The sequence below is a fragment of the Rhinoderma darwinii genome, chromosome 1 (assembly GCF_050947455.1).
Source record: "Rhinoderma darwinii isolate aRhiDar2 chromosome 1, aRhiDar2.hap1, whole genome shotgun sequence".
In the NCBI taxonomy this organism is placed as follows: domain Eukaryota; kingdom Metazoa; phylum Chordata; class Amphibia; order Anura; family Rhinodermatidae; genus Rhinoderma; species Rhinoderma darwinii.
The window spans coordinates 559,440,515-559,461,457 of NC_134687.1; the positions used below are offsets into that span (position 1 = coordinate 559,440,515).

The window sequence follows — 20,943 nt, forward strand, 5'->3', positions numbered from 1 at the left end:
TCTCACAGATTAGTGGTAGAAAAAATTTATTTTTATGGCGTGAATAAATGAAAAAGCGATTCTCTGCATCGTTTTTTTCTTGTTTTATTTATTTGTCCCGTTCACGTTTCACACTAAAATAAAAATTAAAAAAGTTTAAATAATTCTTCAGGTTATTATGGTCATGTAGATACCTAATATGTGTAGGTTTTTTGTTTTTATGTAATTTAGGGGCAATAAAATATATTTTATGCAAAATAATGACACTTTTTTTGCCCTAACAGCAGGCAAACTGAACAGACAGCCCTGGGGTCCTTTCTAGGTCCCCAGGGCTGACTGCAGAGAGATTCCCGGGTTTTTGATCACGTCACTGGGTTTCCGATGACAAGATCAAAGAGAAGAGTTCTCTTTGATCATGCCACGGTCACGGACCGCGGCGATCCAAGAGTTAAACAGCTGGGGTTGGAATGTTTTCTGACCCCAACTGTATATAGCAGGCTGCTCTAATATCAGGAGCTTTTAGTTACAGTTCCTGCTTAGAGCATGAGCGCTCACAGGAGCGTTCATCAGCCGCTTCTACAGCGACGCCAAACAGACGTCGCTGTAGACTAATCACCTGCACCGCCTGCCGTCAAAAGACAGTAGGCGGTCGTTGAGTTAATGTAGTTAGGGGCAGTAGAAAGGGGTCCAAGAAAAGGAAGGACAATCCTGTTTCTGTTATTACAAGCAAAATTGCCAAGTTGGGTGATGATGCGAGGGTGTCGGTTTCAGAAATGGCAGCACTAGTGGATACTGATCTCCGTAAGGGCCTGGAGAACAGCCCAGCTAGTAGTCGACGGGATGATAATGCAGGTAAGGCAAGACAATTAGTAGTTCTAGGGGATTCTATAATTAGGAAAACGGATAGAATAATTTGTCGCCAAGGCCTCCACAACCGAATGGTTTGCGGTCTCCCTAGTGCCATGGTTTGGAATGTGGTGGAACGGGTGGATAAAATACCTGGGAGGGGCTGGTGATGATCCAGCTGTTGTGGTACATCTGGTGACCAATGACAGAATACATGGTAGGTGGGGAAGCCTTAAGAATAATTTTAAAGAACTAAGCTACAATCTGAAGGGAAGGACCTCCAATGTAGTAGTCTCAGGAATATTACCTGTGCCATGCGCATCACAGGAAAGACAGCGGGAGCTCAATGAGATAAATGCATGGTTTAAGTCTTGGTGTAAGGTGCAAGGCTTTGGGTTTCTAGAGCACTGGGCTGACTTTTCATTGGGGTACAAACTGTATTCTACAGATGATTTGTACCTGAATTGAAGGGGGTCCGCTGTGCTGGGGGAAAGAATTCTAGCAGGGGTAGTGGAGTATTTAAACTAGGGCTGAGGAGGGAGATCAATGTAGAAAATAAAGGGGTAGTTAGGTTAGAGAGGGGTCAGACTATAATGGTGGGTGGAGAAATAGACTGTGGAGAGAGGTGTAAAGGGGCTTTCCCATGAGAGACATTTATGACATGTCCAAAGGATATGTCATAAATGTCAGATAGATGCAGGTCCCACCTCTGGGACCTGCACCTATCTCCAGAACAGGGCCCCCTAAACCCTGTTCAGCCGCTCTGTGTTGCGGCTGAATGAGGTGAATTCCAACCATGAAAAAGGTTATATGGTCGATAGTTCCGTAAACAGCGCAGCTCACTGAGCTACGCTGTTTCCGTAACTCCCATATTAGTGAGTGGCAGTTACAGAAGCAGTGTAGCATGTGAGCTACGCTGTTTACGTAACTCATGACCATATAACCTTTTTCATGGTTGGAATTCACCTCATTTAGTCGCAACACAGGGGTCCAGCTCTGGAGATAGATGTGGGTCCCAGAGGTGGGACCCGCATCTATCTGTAATTTATGACATATCCTGAGGATATGTCATAAATGTCTCTCATGGCAAAGACCCCTTTAAGCAACAGGATAAGGAGATCCTCCACATCGAAGATAAAAATGCCCACAAAATGTCAAATAATAACATTTCTGATACTGGCAAGGGCAAGTTACTGAAGGGAAAGTTAAAGTGTATGTTCACAAATGCCAGAAGTCTAGCAAGCAAAATGGGGGAGCTGGAGGCCCTGGTACTGGAGGAAAATATATAGGATATAGTTGGTGTTGCTGGGACATGGCTAGACTGGGCTGTAAATCTACAGGGTTTTACAGGTTTCGGAAAGACTGGGCAAATAAAAATGGTGGTGGAGCATGTCTGTATGTGAGAAGTAATATGAAGGCAAGTGTGAAAGTGGCAATAGTGCGTGAACATTGTGAGGAGGTTGAAACCTTGTGGGTGAAATTAAAAAAGGGAGGTAAACACTGAAAAAAATATTTTTGGTGTAACGAATAGACCCCCAATATATCTGAGGAGATGGAAAGTCCGCTATATAAACAGATGGAGCGGGCTGCACAGGCTGGTACTGTAGTTATAATGGGAGACATTAATTACCCAGATATTAATTGGTGTCATTGTTCGGCTACAACTGCCAAGGGGAGAAATTTCCTCAACCTGTTGCAGGAAATTTTATGGCCCAGTTTGTCAAAGATCTGACTAGAGGTGACGCTCTGTTGGATCTGGTTATTTCAAACAATGCAGAGTTGGCTGGGAATGTCCCTGTTTGTGAAAACCTTGGTAACAGTGACCACAATATACAGTTACCTATACTATAAAAAGAGATAACACAGGCTGATTAATCTTAAGAAGGCCAATTTCCCCAGGATGAGGGCTGCGCTTCAGGACATAGACTGGGAGCAACTAATGTCAAATAATGGTACAAATGATAAATGGGAGATCTTAAAATCCACTTTGTATAATTATAATGCAAAATATATTCCTATAGGTAATTATAAATGACTAAAATTAAACCCCACATGGCTTACAACTGCTGTAAAAAGGGCAATACATGACAAAAAAGGCCATTTGAAAAATACAAATCTAGTAGCCTTTGTAAATGACAAAAAGCTTAATAAAATCTTCAAATATATAAATGCAAAAAAGCCAAGGTCTGAACATGTAGGGCCCCTAAATAGTGGTAATAGATAGATGGACACAGGGGATCAAGAGAAGGCAGAGTTACTAAATGCGTTCTTTAGCTCTGTATATACAACAGAAGAAAGAGCTGATGATTTAGGCGGTGCCAGTGCTGTTAATACATTAATTAATATACTGAAATGGCTGAATGTGGATATGGTCCAAGCTAAGTTAAATAAAATAAATGTGCACAGGGCTCTGTGACCAGATGGGTTACACCCAAGAGTTCTCAAAGAACTTAGTTCAGTTATTTCTGTCCCCCTCTTCATAATATTCATAGATTCTATGGTGACTGGTTATATTCTGACTCAATAACTTGACTGTAAGTCTAAGGCTTGTGAGAGACAGTCCTGTATCTGTATTAAACCAGTGCTCACACTGAAAGATGTCTTGTCAGACAGTATTAACTTGACCATAAGGCATGTAGAAAGATCCAGTCTTTTATTCGAGGCTGAATTCTTGTAAAATGCTCAGTACAGTAGGTAAAAAAGGGTGATAGCTTGCCAGGGTAGTGCATATACTATAACGGTTCTCACCGGTTTGTTCGTGGATCCTCGGTGTCGTCTGGGAGATGGTGCTTGGAACCCAGGCAACGCTTGGCACAGTGGGTAGAGGCGGTCGGATGGAAAGGCAGAAGTCAGGACAGGCAGCAGACGTCGTAACGGGTATGGAAGCAATAGGTCAAGGCAGGCGATTGGCGTAGTAATGGGTATGGATAGCAATAAGTCAAGGCAGGCGGCAGGGAAGGATAGTCAAGTTGAGGCAGAGGTCAGCAACGGGAAATCCAGACAAAGGCAGAAGGGAAGGAAACAGAGAACCAGGGCACAGGGAAACTCACGGGGAACTTGGTTGAACAAGCATGGATGAACAGAAGGAGGAACCATAAATAGGCAGTCTTTAGAATTAAGGCGTGCGCTGGCCCTTTAAGACAGAACGAGTCAGCGCGCGCACCCTCTAGTGACTGCAGCCGCACATTGAGGATGAAGGCTGTGGAGGGAGGTAAGGGATGCACTTACCTGACGCCGCCCAGGGCCAGCAGAGCGTCCGGATTGGGTAAGTCGAGCTCGGGATGAGCACGCGGTAATGGAGGGCGCAGGAACCGGAGCAGAGGCTGTGGGGAAGGCGGGGAAAGACGCGGCAGCCATTACATACAGAGAGCACATGTAGAATGAAAACATGGCTGCTACAAGCAGGAAGAGGGGAGGCGCTAATACATCACAGCTAGAGTACAGGCACACTGGAGGGACAATATTAAAGACACAAACCCACAAAAATAGCAGTATAGCAGATACATGTCAATGAATGAAACAAGTTGTGAGACATGATAGGTTTAGTGCCAAGGGACTGGCGCAAGTCAAATGTGATGGCTATTTTTAAAAAGGTATCTAGGTCAAACTGACCTGATTTGTTTTTACGAAGAGTTGAGTAGAAGCCTAGAGAGAGGTACCACTGTGGATATAGTGTTTTTGGACTTTGCAAAGGCATTTGACACTGTCCCTCATTGACGTCTAATGGGTAAATTAAGGACTATAGGTTTAGAAAGTATAGTTTGTAATTGGATTGAAAATTGGCTTAAGGACCGTATTCAGAGAATTGTGGTCAATGATTCCTACTCTGAATGGTCCCCGGTTATAAGTGGTGTACCCCAGGGTTCAGTGCTGGGACCACTATTATTCAACTTATTTATTAATTATATAGAGGATGGGATTAATAGCACTATTTCTATTTTTACAGATGACACCAAGCTATGTAATATAGTTCAGTCTATGGAAGATGTTCATAAATTACAAGCTGATTTGGACATACTAAGTGTTTGGGCATGTGAAGTTTAGTGTAGATAAATGTAAAGTTATGCATCTGGGTACTAACAATCTGCATGCATCATATGTTCCAGCGGGAGCTATACTGGGGGAGTCACTTGTTGAGAAGGATCTGGGTGTACTTGTAGATCATAGACTAAATAACAGCAGACAATGTCAATCAGCTGACATACGAAGATAAATGTCTAAATATCCCTCAGTGTATTTACTGTAAGGACTTGATTATGCGGCCATATATGCCAACATTGTTCCCCCTGTGTAGTTTTTAGCAAAAAAAAGGGACTAGATTCCAGCAGAGGAAAGAAGGGCAACTTTTCTAAAAGTAAAGCATTTTTAATTTCCTTTGCTGAGATCCAATTCGTTTTTTGGCAGAAAAAGAAAAAAAACAAAATCAGAAGGCACATTGGTAGCAAACGAGACAGTGTTAGGTCATAGTGCATTATTAAAAAGGATTTCCACCTAGAATGTAAAATTGCCAATATATTACTAATTAAGAAGTTAGAATCAATATATAGACTCGAAACAGGTGTGTAATAAGGGCTGGGCACTGCAAATAACAAAACGCACCCCCCATGTCACATAGGCAGCTCCATAACAAATTCAAATACTATGAAGAAACAACCAGAGCTTTTGACGCCAATATATATATAAAATAGTAACTTTTATTAGACAAATAACACAGACAATTTAAAATACAAAAAGATACAACTCTAGTGTGAATTCCGGAGACCATGTCAATAATTATTGCTGATTCAGGTATATGGGTGTACATATGAGTAACTAGACAAATGAAAGATCAAGACACGTTTAACACCGGTATACCCTCCCTCATAAGGAGAAAATCTCTTAGGAGAAATAGCTGTAAAGTACAGATCTAATAACTAGTAAGTAACAGGAGAAGGTATAATCAGAGTAACACTGCTGTCAAAAGAGTCATATGTCAGATCATGAACTCACCCATAGATAGCAACAAAAAGTGGTTAGTAATGTCAGCTCCGCTACATGAACCCCGACGCGCGTTTCGCCACGTATGCTTCCTCAGATTACACATCCCCCTGAGGAAGCATACGTGGCGAAAGTTACTATTTTATATATATATTGGCGTCAAAAGCTCTGGTTGTTTCTTCATAGTATGTGTAATTAAGAAGTTAGAATGATACATAGTTAGGCGTCATGCACACGAAAGTAAAAACGCCCGTAAATACGGGCCGTAATTATGGCCCGTAATTACGAGCCCATAGACTTCTATTGGCCGGGTTAACTTCCCGTTTGCTTACGGGAAGGTGCCCGGGCCATTGAAAAATATAGAACATGTCCTATTTCAGGCCGTAATTACGGCACGGGCAGGCACATAGTAGTCTATGGGGCTCCCGTAATTACGGGTGGCTACGTGTGTGAACCCGTAATTGCGGGAGCGTTGCTAGGTGACGTCAGGGCACAGTTACTGTCCAGGGTGCTGAAAGAGTTAAACGATCAGTGCGAGATAGAGAGAAGAGGCTGCACTGATCGGCAGTAACTCTTTCAGCACCCTGGACAGTGAGTACCATGTGCGGCGCTCACAAAAACAATTAAAAAAAAAAGTTAATACTTAGAACTCCCTGCTTCTTCCTCTAGTCCAGCCTCCTGGGATAATGTTTCAGCCCATGTGACCGCTGCAGCCAATCACAGGCTGAAGCGGTCACATGGACTGCCGCAGCCAATCACAGGCTGCAGCGGTCACATGGACTGCCGCATCATCCAGGGAGGTCGGACTGGATGTCAAATGAGGGACGCGTCACCAAGACAACGGCCGGGGTACGTATGAAGTTCTTTTACTTACAATCGCTGCGTTCCGCTGCGGAATCTCTGTCCGAAATGACTGCCCCTTCTCTCTATCCAGCACTGATAGAGAGAAGGGGCTGCCGATTAGTGCAGTGCAATTTTGCAGAGAAAACGTGTCCGTAAATACGGGTGGAATACTGGTGACAAAGGACCCGTATTTACGGGCACGGGTCCGTAAATACTGGTGGAATACGGGTCGAATACGCTTGACAATGTACCCGTATTTACACCAGGATTTACGGGAGGAAAAAAATACATTCTTGTGCATGAGGCCTTAGTTAATCATGCTCATTTCCTTGCAGAGATATTGCCATTTTTGTGTTCTGTTGTGGCTATTCTTGCAAAAACAACAATAGGAATTGCAGCCAAATTGGTTTCACCTGTTCAGGAACTGTGACTTTCTTGATGATTGAACATGCTAGTTAATAATCAGTTCCTGAGAAGCTAATCCATCTATGACAACCAGTATGGCTGCATTTCTCTTCCTACATATCCAAACATAGTCACCTGCAGTAAAGCGGAAAAATGACAGTATTTCTGTAAGTAAATAAAGCATAACTACCAAACTCTTTCCTTCTGAATTACTTGCAATGTAACCATTTTTTTTCACATTTTGAGTGCAACTCCTAAAAAAAACTTTATATTTTTTAAAATAATATTTTTTTAAATTGTATCTCTATTGTCTTTAAAATTCTGCTTATGTAGAATACATTTGAAAATTTTCCGAGCTTAATGTAATGTGCTATAGTCTGTTAAATTACTAAAATGTATCTCAGAATGTAACTGTCTGCTAAGGCCTTAGACACACAACAAAAACGTGTGCACGGAGCCTGTACGGTGGCACATGGTGTTTATATGGTTCTATGTTACGGAGCTGTAGGCAGTCTGTGTGCAGCCATATGATGCCTCTGTATGACACTCTATAACTCCATAATACAGCATGTGATGGAACATTCCACAATTTTTCGTCCTGAATCTAGCCACAAGATAATTTGAATGACATTTTAGATTAGTTAGAACAAGTTCTTAATCTATTTTAAATGTAATTAATTTTTCTTGTCTTTTCAGGTGACGCAGTTATAGGTAAGTGGGAAGTAAATAGATTCTACCTACAAGTGTAATGATGAGTGTAGAAGGGGAGAAAAAAAGTGGGGAGAAGAGGAAGGTAATATTGTTTGTATGACAATTAAGTCGTAAAAAATTATCATTGGCTAGTTAGACTCACCTAGTAAGGTTGTGCGAGTATAGGCACGACGCTACTGCTTGACGTCTGTGAGTCTGAATGCTTGTCTGGATGCCGGCTGCCACCCGCTGCAATCCCTCAGGTGGATAGGATCCTTTGTTCCCTGGGAAGACGAGACATTCAGGAGAAGGCAGAAAAATTGTGCAGCATTCTGGTCACTGCTTCAAAACTATGTATTTTTCATTTGGTATTATTTATTTAACCTGATGAAAGGACCTGTCCGGTCTTGAAACGCGTAGTCCCGCATTACAATAAATAATACCAAATGAAAAAGACATTGTTTTGAATACTTACCTGCCAGGCACCGTGACCAGAACGCTGCACAATTTTTCTGCCTTCTCCTGATTAACAGGGGTAATGATGTCACATGGACGGCGACATTATAATGGTCACTTAGTGTTCAGAATGCCCATAGCACTCAAAGTAATATTCCAATCAGAGAGGACGCAAAATTCAAAATGTCCAAAAATCCCATTTCAGACCTTCGATTACTGTAAAAACTCCATGACCGCATCCAAATGGGGAAAAAAGTGCAAGTTTTTATTAACACATCCCAACACAGCGTGCAACTTTTTGACTCGCACAGTCTGTCAAGCATACAAGGTATAAAGAAGTGCAAGTATATTGATATGGCTTTCATCACAAAATTAGACAATCATTAGCATTAACTTTAATCCCTCCCCAGACTGGTGTACCGAATAAAATAATCAAGGTTCAAAGATAAAAACACATTTAGGTACCTAATAGCAGTGTAAAAAGTACTCACAGAGACACCTCGGTGTCCATCTTTGCAATACTTCAAGGATGGGAGGTCTGCATACCTGTATTTTTCTTCTACTTGCTATTCCTTACTGCTCCCTATATGTTATGCCTTTTCTCCCAGCGTATGTAAATACATGACACCTTCTTGCTACTTGTGCAGTCCCCAGTGTTGCACAGACGGACTACTGCTGAGCACAGCGTGGTCACAGATCAGGAAGTCATTGAAAGCTGATGAGAAGGAGGCCATCAGAACATGCAGAATAGAATGGAATCGCATGGAAAATGCAAAGCAGCATGCATTGCAAGTAGAGTTAAGCTATACAGTCCTGGTACTATTTCCCAAAGTATATGGACACCTGACCATCATACTTATATGAGCTTGTTGGACATTCTACTCCAAAAGCCCTTTTGCGGATATAATAGCCTCCACTCTTCTGGGAAGGCTTGTGCTCATTCAGCCAAAAGAGCATTTGTGAGATCAGGCAGTGATGTTGTATAAATTGGGGAGATTTTCTTTTTTTTTTTCTTTTATCAAAATTTGTATTAGAATATAAAATAGCATGTATATATATATATATATATATATATATATATATATACATACACATATCGATCTATAGATCTATCTATCTATAGATCTATCTATCTATCTATAGATCTATCTATCTATAAATCAGGGGCGTAACTAGGAGAGACTGGGCCCCATAGCAAACTTTTGACTGGGGCCCCCCCTCCCCTGGGTGTCACACAACCCCCCCCCTTGTAGATAGTGCCTTTTTTACAGCCCCCCCCTCTAGATAACGCCATACAGCCCCCTCTGTAGATAGCGCCAAACAGCCCCCTCTGTAGATAGTGCCATACAGCCCCCTCTGTAGATAGCGCCATACAGTCCGCGCTGTAGATAACGCTATACAGCCCCCTCTGTAGATATCTACAGAGGGGGCTGTATGGCGTTATCTACAGGGGGGACTGTATGGCGCTATCAACAGAGGGGGCTGTATGGCGTTATCTACAGGGGGGACTGTATGGCGCTATCTACAGAGGGGTCTGTATGGCGCTATCTACAGGGGGGACTGTATGGCGCTATCTACAGGGGGGACTGTATGGCGCTATCTACAGGGGGGACTGTATGGCGCTATCTACAGGGGGGACTGTATGGCGCTATCTAAAGGGGGGACTGTATGGCGCTATCTACAGGGGGGACTGTATGGCGCTATCTACAGAGGGGGCTGTATGGCGTTATCTACAGGGGGGCTGTATGGCGTTATCTACAGGGGGCTGTATGGTGTTATCTACAGGGGGGACTTTATGGCGTTATCTACAGTGGGGTCTGTATGGCGTTATCTACAGGGGGTCTGTATGGCGTTCCCTACAGGGGGGGTCTGTAGGGAAAGCCATACAGCCCCCCCCTGTAGGGAACGCCATACAGACCCCCCTTTAGGGAACGCCATACAGACCCCCCTGTAGGGAACGCTATACAGCCCCCCCTGTAGGGAACGCTATACAGCCCCCCCTGTAGGGAACGCCTTACAGCCCCCCCCTGTAGGGAACGCTATACAGCCCCCCCCTGTAGGGAACGCCATACAGCCCCAATCACTCAAAAAAATGCGACCTACAGTGTGAAAAGACAAAAGACATGTATCCCCTATCCACATAGGGAGAGCGGGGGACCGAAAGTCCCCCGAAGTTCTCCATCACTCACCTCTGACTTCCGGTGTCTGCGCAGCTCAAGTGTGACCGGCGCTCCATTCATTTCTACGGAGCTGCCGACACAGACCCCGGAAGTCCGAGGTTTGTGATGGAGAACTTCAGGGGACTTTCGGTCCCCCGTTCTCCCTATCAATGCCAGCGATCACACACGTATCCCCTATCCTGTGGATAGGGGATACATGTCTTATGTTTAATGGCAGAGCGGGGAGATACTCCCTGCTCTGCCGTAGTGTTCCGTGGCATCGCGCTGTAGCAGCCATAGCGGCAGCTAGCGGAGATTCCGGCCAAGGTGGGGGCCCGTGCCGGCAGGTGACACGGGCCCCCTCATGCCGCGGCCCCGTAGCAGCCGCTACGGCTGCTATAGCAGTAGTTACGCCCCTGTGTTAGGGGGAGTTCACACTGAGGTTTTTTTCGCGAAAAACGTCAGAAAGTGCCTCCCATTGAAATCCATGAAATTTTTCCTGCGAGCAGTAAAAACCGCATGCGGGAAAAAGAAGCGCAATGCCCTTTCTTCGGGCGTTTCTGTCTCTGACTTCCCATTGACAACAATGGCAGGCAGAAAATGCGTTTTTTGCTGCGTTTCCCTGCCCACGGCCCGATGGCCGAAAAACGCCACAAAAAAACGCAATGAAAAACGCGGGAAGTGTTCTACCGGCAGGTCAAAATATGCCTCAAAATTCCGGAAGGAATTATGAGGCAGATTTTTCTACATAAAAACTTCTCCCTTCTGACATGAACTTTTTAACTTCATCTACCTGTCCTCTGCAGTCTGCACGTCCTCCACTCGTCCTGTGTCTGTCCTCCGCTCATCCCATGAGCTCATCCTATGAGTCCCCATTCACGTCTATTGTACTGTGTCTTATTGCGGATTTACTGTGCTGAGTCCGCTCTGAAAATTTGTGACAAATCTGTCACGTTATTTTCTGTTGGTCAATGTATATACAACATGAACATGAAAGGTCGGAAGGCTGTATTTGCTCTCTCTGCTTATAACATATAACTTTAATTGCTGTCTTGGCATCATGTATTATTACTATTGGACTTCGGTTCGTATTCTCATGCTCTTTTTTATGTGTAAATGTTTTCTTTCTTTTCAGAATTTGCAAAAAAAACTGGCAAAGGTGAGTGTTATGAAATGAGTGCATATTTTGTCATTATGAATTATTTATCATAATAATTATTTGTTGTTATTATTATTATTATTATTATTATCATCATAAATGATCTAAACTATTTTACGTTTGCTATCAATATTTATAACAAAAACATCAGTAACAGATTCCTATTTCAGATATGCGCTGTAATGTTTTGGAAGTAGCTCACCTTCCTTCAATCAAACATAAACACATTAAAACTTGTGCTGATTATATCATGAGATACAATTAGAAAGTTAACTGCTTAATTGCATACAGTACTTTCAGAATCAGACACACACAAAAATTCAATACTGGAGAGCATATTGTGATCTGAATTCCGATAATTGCTAAGGGTTTTTAAAGGGGTTGTATGCTTTAGACAATCCCTACTTGTTAGGGTATGTTCACACGGCGGGGGTCCGTAACGGCTGAAATTACGGGGATGTTTCAGCCTGAAAACATCCCCGTAATTTCAGCCGTACCGGCATGTGCAGGCGCTTGAACGCCGCGTCAATTACGGCCGTAATTAGCGCTGCTATTCATTGGAGTCAATGAATAGCGGCTCCAATTACGGCCAAAGAAGTGACAGGTCACTTCTTCTACGCGGGCGTCTATTTACGCGCCGTCATTTGACAGCGGCGCGTAAATATACGCCTCGTGTGAACAGACAAACGTCTGCCCATTGCTTTCAATGGGCAGATATTTGTCAGCGCTATTGAGGCGCTATTTTCAGACGTAATTCGGGGCAAAAACGCCCGAATTACGTCCGTAAATAGGCCGTGTGAACATACCCTTAGAAGGGTCCCTTGACAATAAGTTAATTACACAGTACCCATTCAAATGATTGACTTGTTTGTTTAATGCAGGACAGGAAGGTCCTCCAGAGCAAAATACACTTTTCGTAACCGCTCTCTACTCAGGACAGGTTTATATGGGGGATGTGCTGCCAATAAGCGACCATTTTTATGACCGCATAAAAGATCCGATCAGGTGTCAAACAAGCATTTGCACGTTTATCGGCTGATTTCTGCCCTGTTTACACGGGGCAATGATCGAGAACGACGCTCATTTTCCCGATTATTGGCCTGTGTTAAAAAGCCTGAGGCTGGGTTCACACGACCTATTTTCAGACGTAAACGAGGCGTATTATGCCTCGTTTTACGTCTGAAAATAGGGCTACAATACGTCGGCAAACATCTGCCCATTCATTTGAATGGATTTGCCGACGTACTGTGCAGACGACCTGTTATTTACGCGTCGTCGTTTGACAGCTGTCAAACGACGACGCGTAAAAATACAGCCTCGTCAAAAGAAGTGCAGGACACTTCTTTGGACGTTTTTGGAGCTGTTTTCTCATAGACTCCAATGAAAACAGCTCCAAAAACGGACGTGAAAAACGCTGCGAAAAATGCGAGTTGGTCAAAAAACGTCTGAAAAGCAGGGTCTGTTTTCCCTTGAAAACAGCTCTGGATTTTCAGACGTTTTTGTTGACTAAGTGTGAACATACCCTAAGGCTGGGTTCACACGACCTATTTTCAGACGTAAACGAGGCGTATTATGCCTCGTTTTACGTCTGAAAATAGGGCTACAATACGTCGGCAAACATCTGCCCATTCATTTGAATGGGTTTGCCGACGTACTGTGCAGACGACCTGTTATTTACGCGTCGTCGTTTGACAGCTGTCAAACGACGACGCGTAAAAATACAGCCTCGGCAAAAGAAGTACAGGACACTTCTTTGGACGTTTTTGGAGCTGTTTTCTCATAGACTCCAAAACGTAAAAAACGCCGCGAAAACGCAGCGAAAAACGCCGCGAAAAATGCGAGTTGGTCAAAAAACGTCTGAAAAGCAGGGTCTGTTTTCCCTTGAAAACAGCTCTGGATTTTCATACGTTTTTGGTTACTACGTGTGCACATACCCTAAGGGTATGTTCACACGAGGGCGTCCGTTACGGCTGAAATTACGGGGATGTTTCCGCCTGAAAACATCCCCGTAATTTCAGCCGTAACGGCATGTGCAGGCGCTTGAACGCCGCGTCCATTACGGCCGTAATTGGCGCTGCTATTCATTGGAGTCAATGAATAACGGCTCCAATTACGGCCAAAGAAGTGACAGGTCACTTCTTTGACGCGGGCGTCTATTTACGCGCCGTCATTTGACAGCGGCGCGTAAATATACGCCTCGTGTGAACAGACAAACGTCTGCCCATTGCTTTCAATGGGCAGATGTTTGTCAGCGCTATTGAGGCGCTATTTTCGGGCGTAATTCGGGGCAAAAACGCCCGATTTACATCCGTAAATGGGCCGTGTGAACATACCCTGAGGGTATGTTTACACGCTGAGCCAAAAACGTCTGAAAATACGGAGCTATTTTCAAGGGAAAACAGCACCTGATTTTCAGACGTTTTTTGAGCAACTCACGTTTTTCGCACCGTTTTCGCGCCGTTTTTTCGGCCGTTTTTGGAGCTGTTTTCAATAAAGTCTATTAGAAAACAGCTCCAAAAACGTCCCAAGAAGTGTCCTGCACTTCTTTTGACAAGGCTGTAATTTTACGCGTCGTCTTTTGACAGCTGTCAAACGACAACGCGTAAATTACAGGTCGTCGGCACAGTACGTCGGCAAACCCATTCAAATGAATGGGCAGATGTTTGCCGACGTACTGGAGCCGTATTTTCAGGCGTAAATCGAGGCATAATACGCCTCGTTTACGCCTGAAAATAGGTCGTGTGAACCCAGCCTGAAGGGTATGTTCACACGCTGAGCCAAAATCGTATGAAAATACGGAGCTGTTTTCAAGGGAATACAGCACCTGATTTTCAGACGTTTTTTGAGCAAGGGTATGTGCACACGTAGTGACCAAAAACGTCTGAAAATCCAGAGCTGTTTTCAAGGGAAAACAGACCCTGCTTTTCAGACGTTTTTTGACCAACTCGCATTTTTCGCGGCGTTTTTCACGTTTTGGAGTCTATGAGAAAACAGCTCCAAAAACGTCCAAAGAAGTGTCCTGCACTTCTTTTGACGAGGCTGTATTTTTACGCGTCGTCGTTTGACAGCTGTCAAACGACGACGCGTAAATAACAGGTCGTCTGCACAGTACGTCGGCAAACCCATTCAAATGAATGGGCAGATGTTTGCCGACGTATTGCAGCCCTATTTTCAGACGTAAAACGAGGCATAATACGCCTCGTTTACGTCTGAAAATAGGTCGTGTGAACCCAGCCCAACTCACGTTTTTCGCGGTGTTTTTCGCGCCGTTTTTCGTCCGTTTTTGGAGCTGTTTTCAATAGAGTCTATGAGAAAACGGCTCCAAAAACGTCCCAAGAAGTGTCCTGCACTTCTTTTGACGAGGCTGTAATTTTACGCGTCGTCTTTTGACAGCTGTCAAACGACGACGCGTAAATGACAGGTCGTCGCCAAACCCATTCAAATGAATGGGCAGATGTTTGCCGACGTATTGGAGCCGTATTTTCAGGCGTAAATCGAGGCATAATACGCCTCGTTTACGCCTGAAAATAAGTCTTGTGGACCCAGCCTAACCTAAAAGTAGCAGAGATACCTGGACACCCTGTCAATAGAATCATGCATTTCCTGAAACACTCAGATTCTAAGTGAAAGCGAAACAGACCATTTCCTACTTGGAGTTGACAGGGGCTAGAAATTGAGAATTTTATATTTCATCGGCTCAGCAAAAACTGAATAAATAACTACTCCAATAACCTCCAATAAAATCTGAACAACCTCAGAATCTTTGGTTTGTTTAGGGACATAACTTTAAGACAAGCCATCTGTCTTAAAATTTTTACTGACCAGTCTAAGGGTATGTTCACACGAGGGCGTCCGTAATGGCTGAAATTACGGGGATGTTTCAGCCTGAAAACATCCCCGTAATTTCAGCCGTAACGGCATGTGCAGGCGCTTGAACGCCGCGTCAATTACGGGCGTAATTGGCGCTGCTATTCATTGGAGTCAATGAATAACGGCTCCAATTACGGCCAAAGAAGTGACAGTTCACTTCTTTGACGCGGGCGTCTATTTACGCGCCGTCATTTGACAGCGGCGCGTAAATATACGCCTCGTGTGAACAGACAAACGTCTGCCCATTGCTTTCAATGGGCAGATGTTTGTCAACGCTATTGAGGCGCTATTTTCAGACGTAATTCGGGGCAAAAACGCCCGAATTACGTCCGTAAATAGGCCGTGTGAACATACCCTAAACATTAGGGTATGTTCACACGCTGAGCCAAAAACGTCTGAAAATACGGAGCTGTTTTCAAGGGAAAACAGCACCTGATTTTCAGAAGTTTTTGAGCAACTCACATTTTTCGCTGCGTTTTTCGCTGCGTTTTCGTGGCGTTTTCACGCCGTTTTTTTGGCCGTTTTTGGAGCTGTTTTCAATAGAGTCTATGAGAAAACAGCTCCAAAAACGTCCCAAGAAGTGTCATGCACTTCTTTTGACGAGGCTGTAATTTTACGCGTCGTCTTTTGACAGCTGTCAAACGACGACGCGTAAATTACAGGTCGTCGGCACAGTACGTCGGCAAACCCATTCAGATGAATGGGCAGATGTTTGCCGACGTATTGGAGCCATATTTTCAGGCGTAAATCGAGGCATAATACGCCTCTTTTACGCCTGAAAATAGGTAGTGTGAACCCAGCCATAGGGTATGTTCACACGGCCTATTTACGGACGTATTACGAATTACGTCCGAAAATAGCGCCTCAATAGCGCTGACAAACATCTGCCCATTGAAAGCAATGGGCAGACGTTTGTCTATTCACACGAGGCGTAATTTACGCGCCGCTGTCAAATGACGGCGCGTAAATAGACGCCCGCGTCAAAGAAGTGACCTGTCACTTCTTTGGCCGTAATTGGAGCCGTTATTCATTGACTCCAATGAATAGCAGCGCCAATTACGTCCGTAATTGACGCGGCGTTCAAGCGCCTGAACATGCCGTTACGGCTGAAATTACGGGGATGTTTTCAGGCTGAAACATCCCCGTAATTTCAGCCGTAACGGACGCCCTCGTGTAAACATACCCATACAGTGAAAAATAGTGTCCATCTAGCCTGTCTAGTGTTTGGTCTTTTGGTGGATTCTTTATGCAAGAAATTTTTGTGATCAGTGATAGCTACTATCAGAAAATGTCTCTATATTCTAAAACACATTTTAACCCCTTAGTGACCACCAATACGCTTTTCCACGGCGGTCACTAAGGGGTCTTAGGCTAGGCCGCCGCCTTTTCACGGCGGTCCAGTCTAAGTCCTGCACGGGTATCCCGTGCAGGCTGGAGCCGGGGCTCGGCTGTCTGATGAAAGCCGGGCACCTGATCCAATGCCCTTGATCAAAGTTTACTTCGATCGCGGCCGTTTAACCTGTTAAATTCCGCTATCATTAGTGACCGTGGTATTTAACTTGTTTACAGAGGGAGGGAGCACCCTCTCTCACCCATCGGCGGCCCACAAATGCAATCGTGGGTCTCTGATGGGGTGTTATGGCACCCGGGGGCCTGATAAAAGCCCCCAGGTCTGCCCTGGGCATATGCCTATTAGGCTGCGCCAGAGGCACATCCTAATAGATTGCCTGTCAGATTTACACTGACAGGCAAAAGTGTTTGTAAGTATACCAAAGCATTATAGCAGCGATCGGAAGATCGCATAGTGAAGTCCCCTAGTCGGACTAAAAAAAGAAGTAAGTAATGTGAAATAAAAATTATAGTTAAAAATTACAGTAAAAAAAAAAGCTATTTTTTCCATAAAAAGTGGTTTTATTTAGTAAAAGTGTAAAAAAAGAAATAAAAGTACACATATATGGTATCGCCATGACCAAAATGAGTCAAACAATAAAGTTAATATGTCATTTAAACCGCAAGGTAAACACCGTAAAAAAAACGCAAATAACAATGGCGAAATTGCTATTTTTTTCCATTGCCCCTCTAACCAATTTACGTTCCTGTGACCTGAAACAAGATAAGACTAACTCTAACCTCCTGTTGCATATTTCTGCTGGTTCAGGGCCACAATTGTGGCATAATGATTGTGGCTGTGTGCTATCCACCTCCCATCGGACATTTATACTTCCCTCACCGCTTCTCTTCACTTCTCTCTTTAGGCTCATCTCAGACTCTCTCAAAGTGCCACAACTTGTACACAGTCCTAACGCCAAGCAGCGTCAGACCTTATATGCGACTCAGCACATAACATCCTAAGTGCTGCATCACATACAATGTCCTGACGCTGCACAACATCAGTACCCGGGCCGGTTTTAGACAAAGTGTGGCACTGGGCAAAGTTAAAAGTGGGGCCCCAAATGCTGAATTAGGGCCTGTTCACATCTGCGTCGGGCTTCCGTTGATGGCTTCCGCCATACCTTTCCATCAGCGGAACCCATCAACAGAAAGGTAAACGGAAACCATAGCTTTCCATATGGCATTACCACCGATTTGAATGGTAATGTTTCCGTTGCAAATGTTTTCCATTTATCTCCATTCCGTAAGGTTTCATTCTTTTTTGCGGAAACAATAACGCAGTCGACTGCGCTATTAAGTCCGTCAAAAAAACTGAAACCTTACGGAATGGAAACAAACGTAAATCCTTTGCAATGGAAACATTACCATTCAAATCAGTGGTAATGCCATCAGAATGCTATGGTTTTCATTTGCCCTTCCGTTAATGGGTTCCCCTGACGGAAAGGTCTGATGGTCCCATCAAGGGAAACCAAACGCTGATGTGAACAGGCCCTTACTGAATCAGTAATTCAGTCAATTCAGAAGGCGGTGTGCAGAGGACTGCATCACTGATTTCAAGCGCATCCAGGAGTGTTGTAAGCCTAAAAGAATATGTCCCCCCCACACAAAAAATGATCTATATAAATATACAGTTATTAAATCATACCACTATACCAGATGAAATATTGCCTGCATACTGTTACTGAACACAACTCACTATTGTAAGACCAATATTACCAATAATAACACAATATAAGGTCCAAATAATACTTCCACACCATAACCATATAGTGACTGAATAACACCCCCATACTGTTACTTAATAATACCACCACATCATAACACATAGTGACTGAATAATACCTCCATACTGTTACTGAATAATACCGCCACACCACAACCACAGTGACTGAATAATACCACCATACTGTTACTGAATAATACTGCCCCACCATAACCACATAGTGACCGAATAATACCGCCATACAGTTACTGAATAATACCGCCACAACATAACCACATAGTAACTGAATAATACTGCCATACTGTTACTGAATAATACTTCCACACCATAACCACATAGTGACTGAATAATACCCCCATACTGTTACTGAATAATACCGCCACACCATAACCAGATAGTGACTGAATAATACCACCATATGGTTACTGAATAATACCGCCACACCATAACTACATAGTGACTGAATAAAACCCCCATACTGTTACTGAATAATACCGCCAAACCATAACCACATAGTGACTGAATAAAACCCCCATACTGTTACTGAATAATACCGCCAAACCATAACCACATAGTGACTGAATAATACCCCCATACTTTTACTGAATAATATCTCCACACCATAACCACATAGGGGCTGAATAATACCCCCATACTGTTACTGAATAATATCTCCACACCTTAAACACATAGGGAGTGAATAATACCCCCATACTGTTACTGAATAATACCGCCACACTATAACCACATAGTGACTGAATAATACCACCATACTGTTACTACTGAATAATACCTCCACACCATAACCACATAGTGTATAATACCCCCATACTTTTACATAATAAAGCCACACCATAACCACAGAGGGACTGAATAATACCCCATACTTTTACTGAATAAAAACCACTATACAAAGACCAATATTACCAACATATAGTAGCCATATAGTGGTAGATGCCAGCTATGCACAGGAGCTCTGCAGACTATATAATATTACCACCATGTAGTGACCATAGAATGGTAGATGCCAGATATACACAGGAGCTCTGCAGACGATATGAGTGATTACAGTACATTTATATCTAGTGACTCACAGATGATGTTTTCTCTGATTAGTCTGTCACTTTTTTGTTTCTCCATCCAGCCCAGACCACTGTGATGACTTATTCCAGCCACGACTCGTATCAGCAGAATTTGACACACAGACATGTTGGAGTTTCTCGCTTTTCCGTCCTCTAAACAAACTCGTAATCCGCAGTGCCCCAGATGGTAATAATGAACCCTTAGTTCATTATTAACCCAACACAATAAAAGCGTTTCATAAGTAACCGTAGCCCTTTTGTACCCCCACACAGTAATAATGCTCCCTTTGTGCACCCTGTAGATAGCGCCACCCACAGCCCCCTGTAGATAGTGCCACACAGGAGCCCCCTGTAGATAGCGCCACACAGTACCCCTGTAGATAGCACCACACAGCCCTCCCCCTTGTAAATAGTGCCATACAGCCCCCCTAGTAGATAGTGTCACACAAACCCCCACTTAGTATAGTGCCACACAGCCCCGCCCCACTTAGGATAATGCCACTCATCCCCCTACTTAGTATAGTGCCACACATGGCCCCCCCTTGTTTATTGTGCCCCACAGCCTCCCTTGTGTATAGTTCCACACAGCCCCCCTTGTTTATAGTGCCACACAGCACCCCTTGTATATAGTGCCACACAGCCCCCCTTTTATATAGTGCCACACAGCCCCCCTTGTATATAGTGACCCACAGACCCACTTTTATATAGTGCCACACAGTCCTTCCCTTGTATATAGTGCTGCACAGCCCGCCCCTTGTATATAGTGCCACACAGTCCCCTCTTGTATATAGTGCCACACAGCCTCCTCTTGTATATAGTGCCACACAGCCCTCCCCTTGTTGATAGTGCCACACAGCCCTCTTGTATAAAGTGCCACACCGCTCCCCCTTTTACATAGTGACACACAACCCCCTTGTATATAGTGCCACACAGTCCTCCCCGTGTATATAGTGCTACACAGCCCCCTCTTGTATATAGTGCCACACAACTCTCCCTTGTATATAGTGCCGCACAGCCCTCCCCTTGTATATAGTGCCACACAGTCCCCCTTGTATATAGTGCCACACAGCCTCCTCTTGTATATAGTGCCACACAGCCGTCCCCTTGTTGATAGTGCCACACAGCCCCCTCTTGTATAAAGTGCCACACAGCTCCCCCTTTTAAATAGTGAAACACAGCCCCCCTTGTATATAGTGCCACACAGTCCTCCACTTGTATATAGTTCCACACAGCTCCCTTCTGTATATAGTGAGTCATAGCCCCCCTTTTATATAGTGCCACAGAGCAATCCCCCCCCCCAAAAAATAATATTCTACTTACCTTGCCCCGTTCCCACGACGGTTGGAGCGCTGCAAGGCTCCG

The 20,943-nt window shown here is 44.0% G+C and overlaps 1 protein-coding gene across 1 annotated transcript in view; it reads left to right on the forward strand.

Moving 5' to 3' along the window:
• Positions 1-752: 752 nt before the first annotated feature.
• LOC142685328 (proteinase-activated receptor 1-like) overlaps positions 753-20,943 on the forward strand; it is a 69,686-nt gene continuing 49,495 nt past the window's right edge. The window contains exons 1-3 of the mRNA XM_075847523.1: positions 753-831; positions 7,747-7,761; positions 11,491-11,514. Of these exons, the coding sequence (XP_075703638.1) occupies positions 753-831; positions 7,747-7,761; positions 11,491-11,514 (118 nt within the window). The remainder of the gene's footprint in view (positions 832-7,746; positions 7,762-11,490; positions 11,515-20,943) is intronic.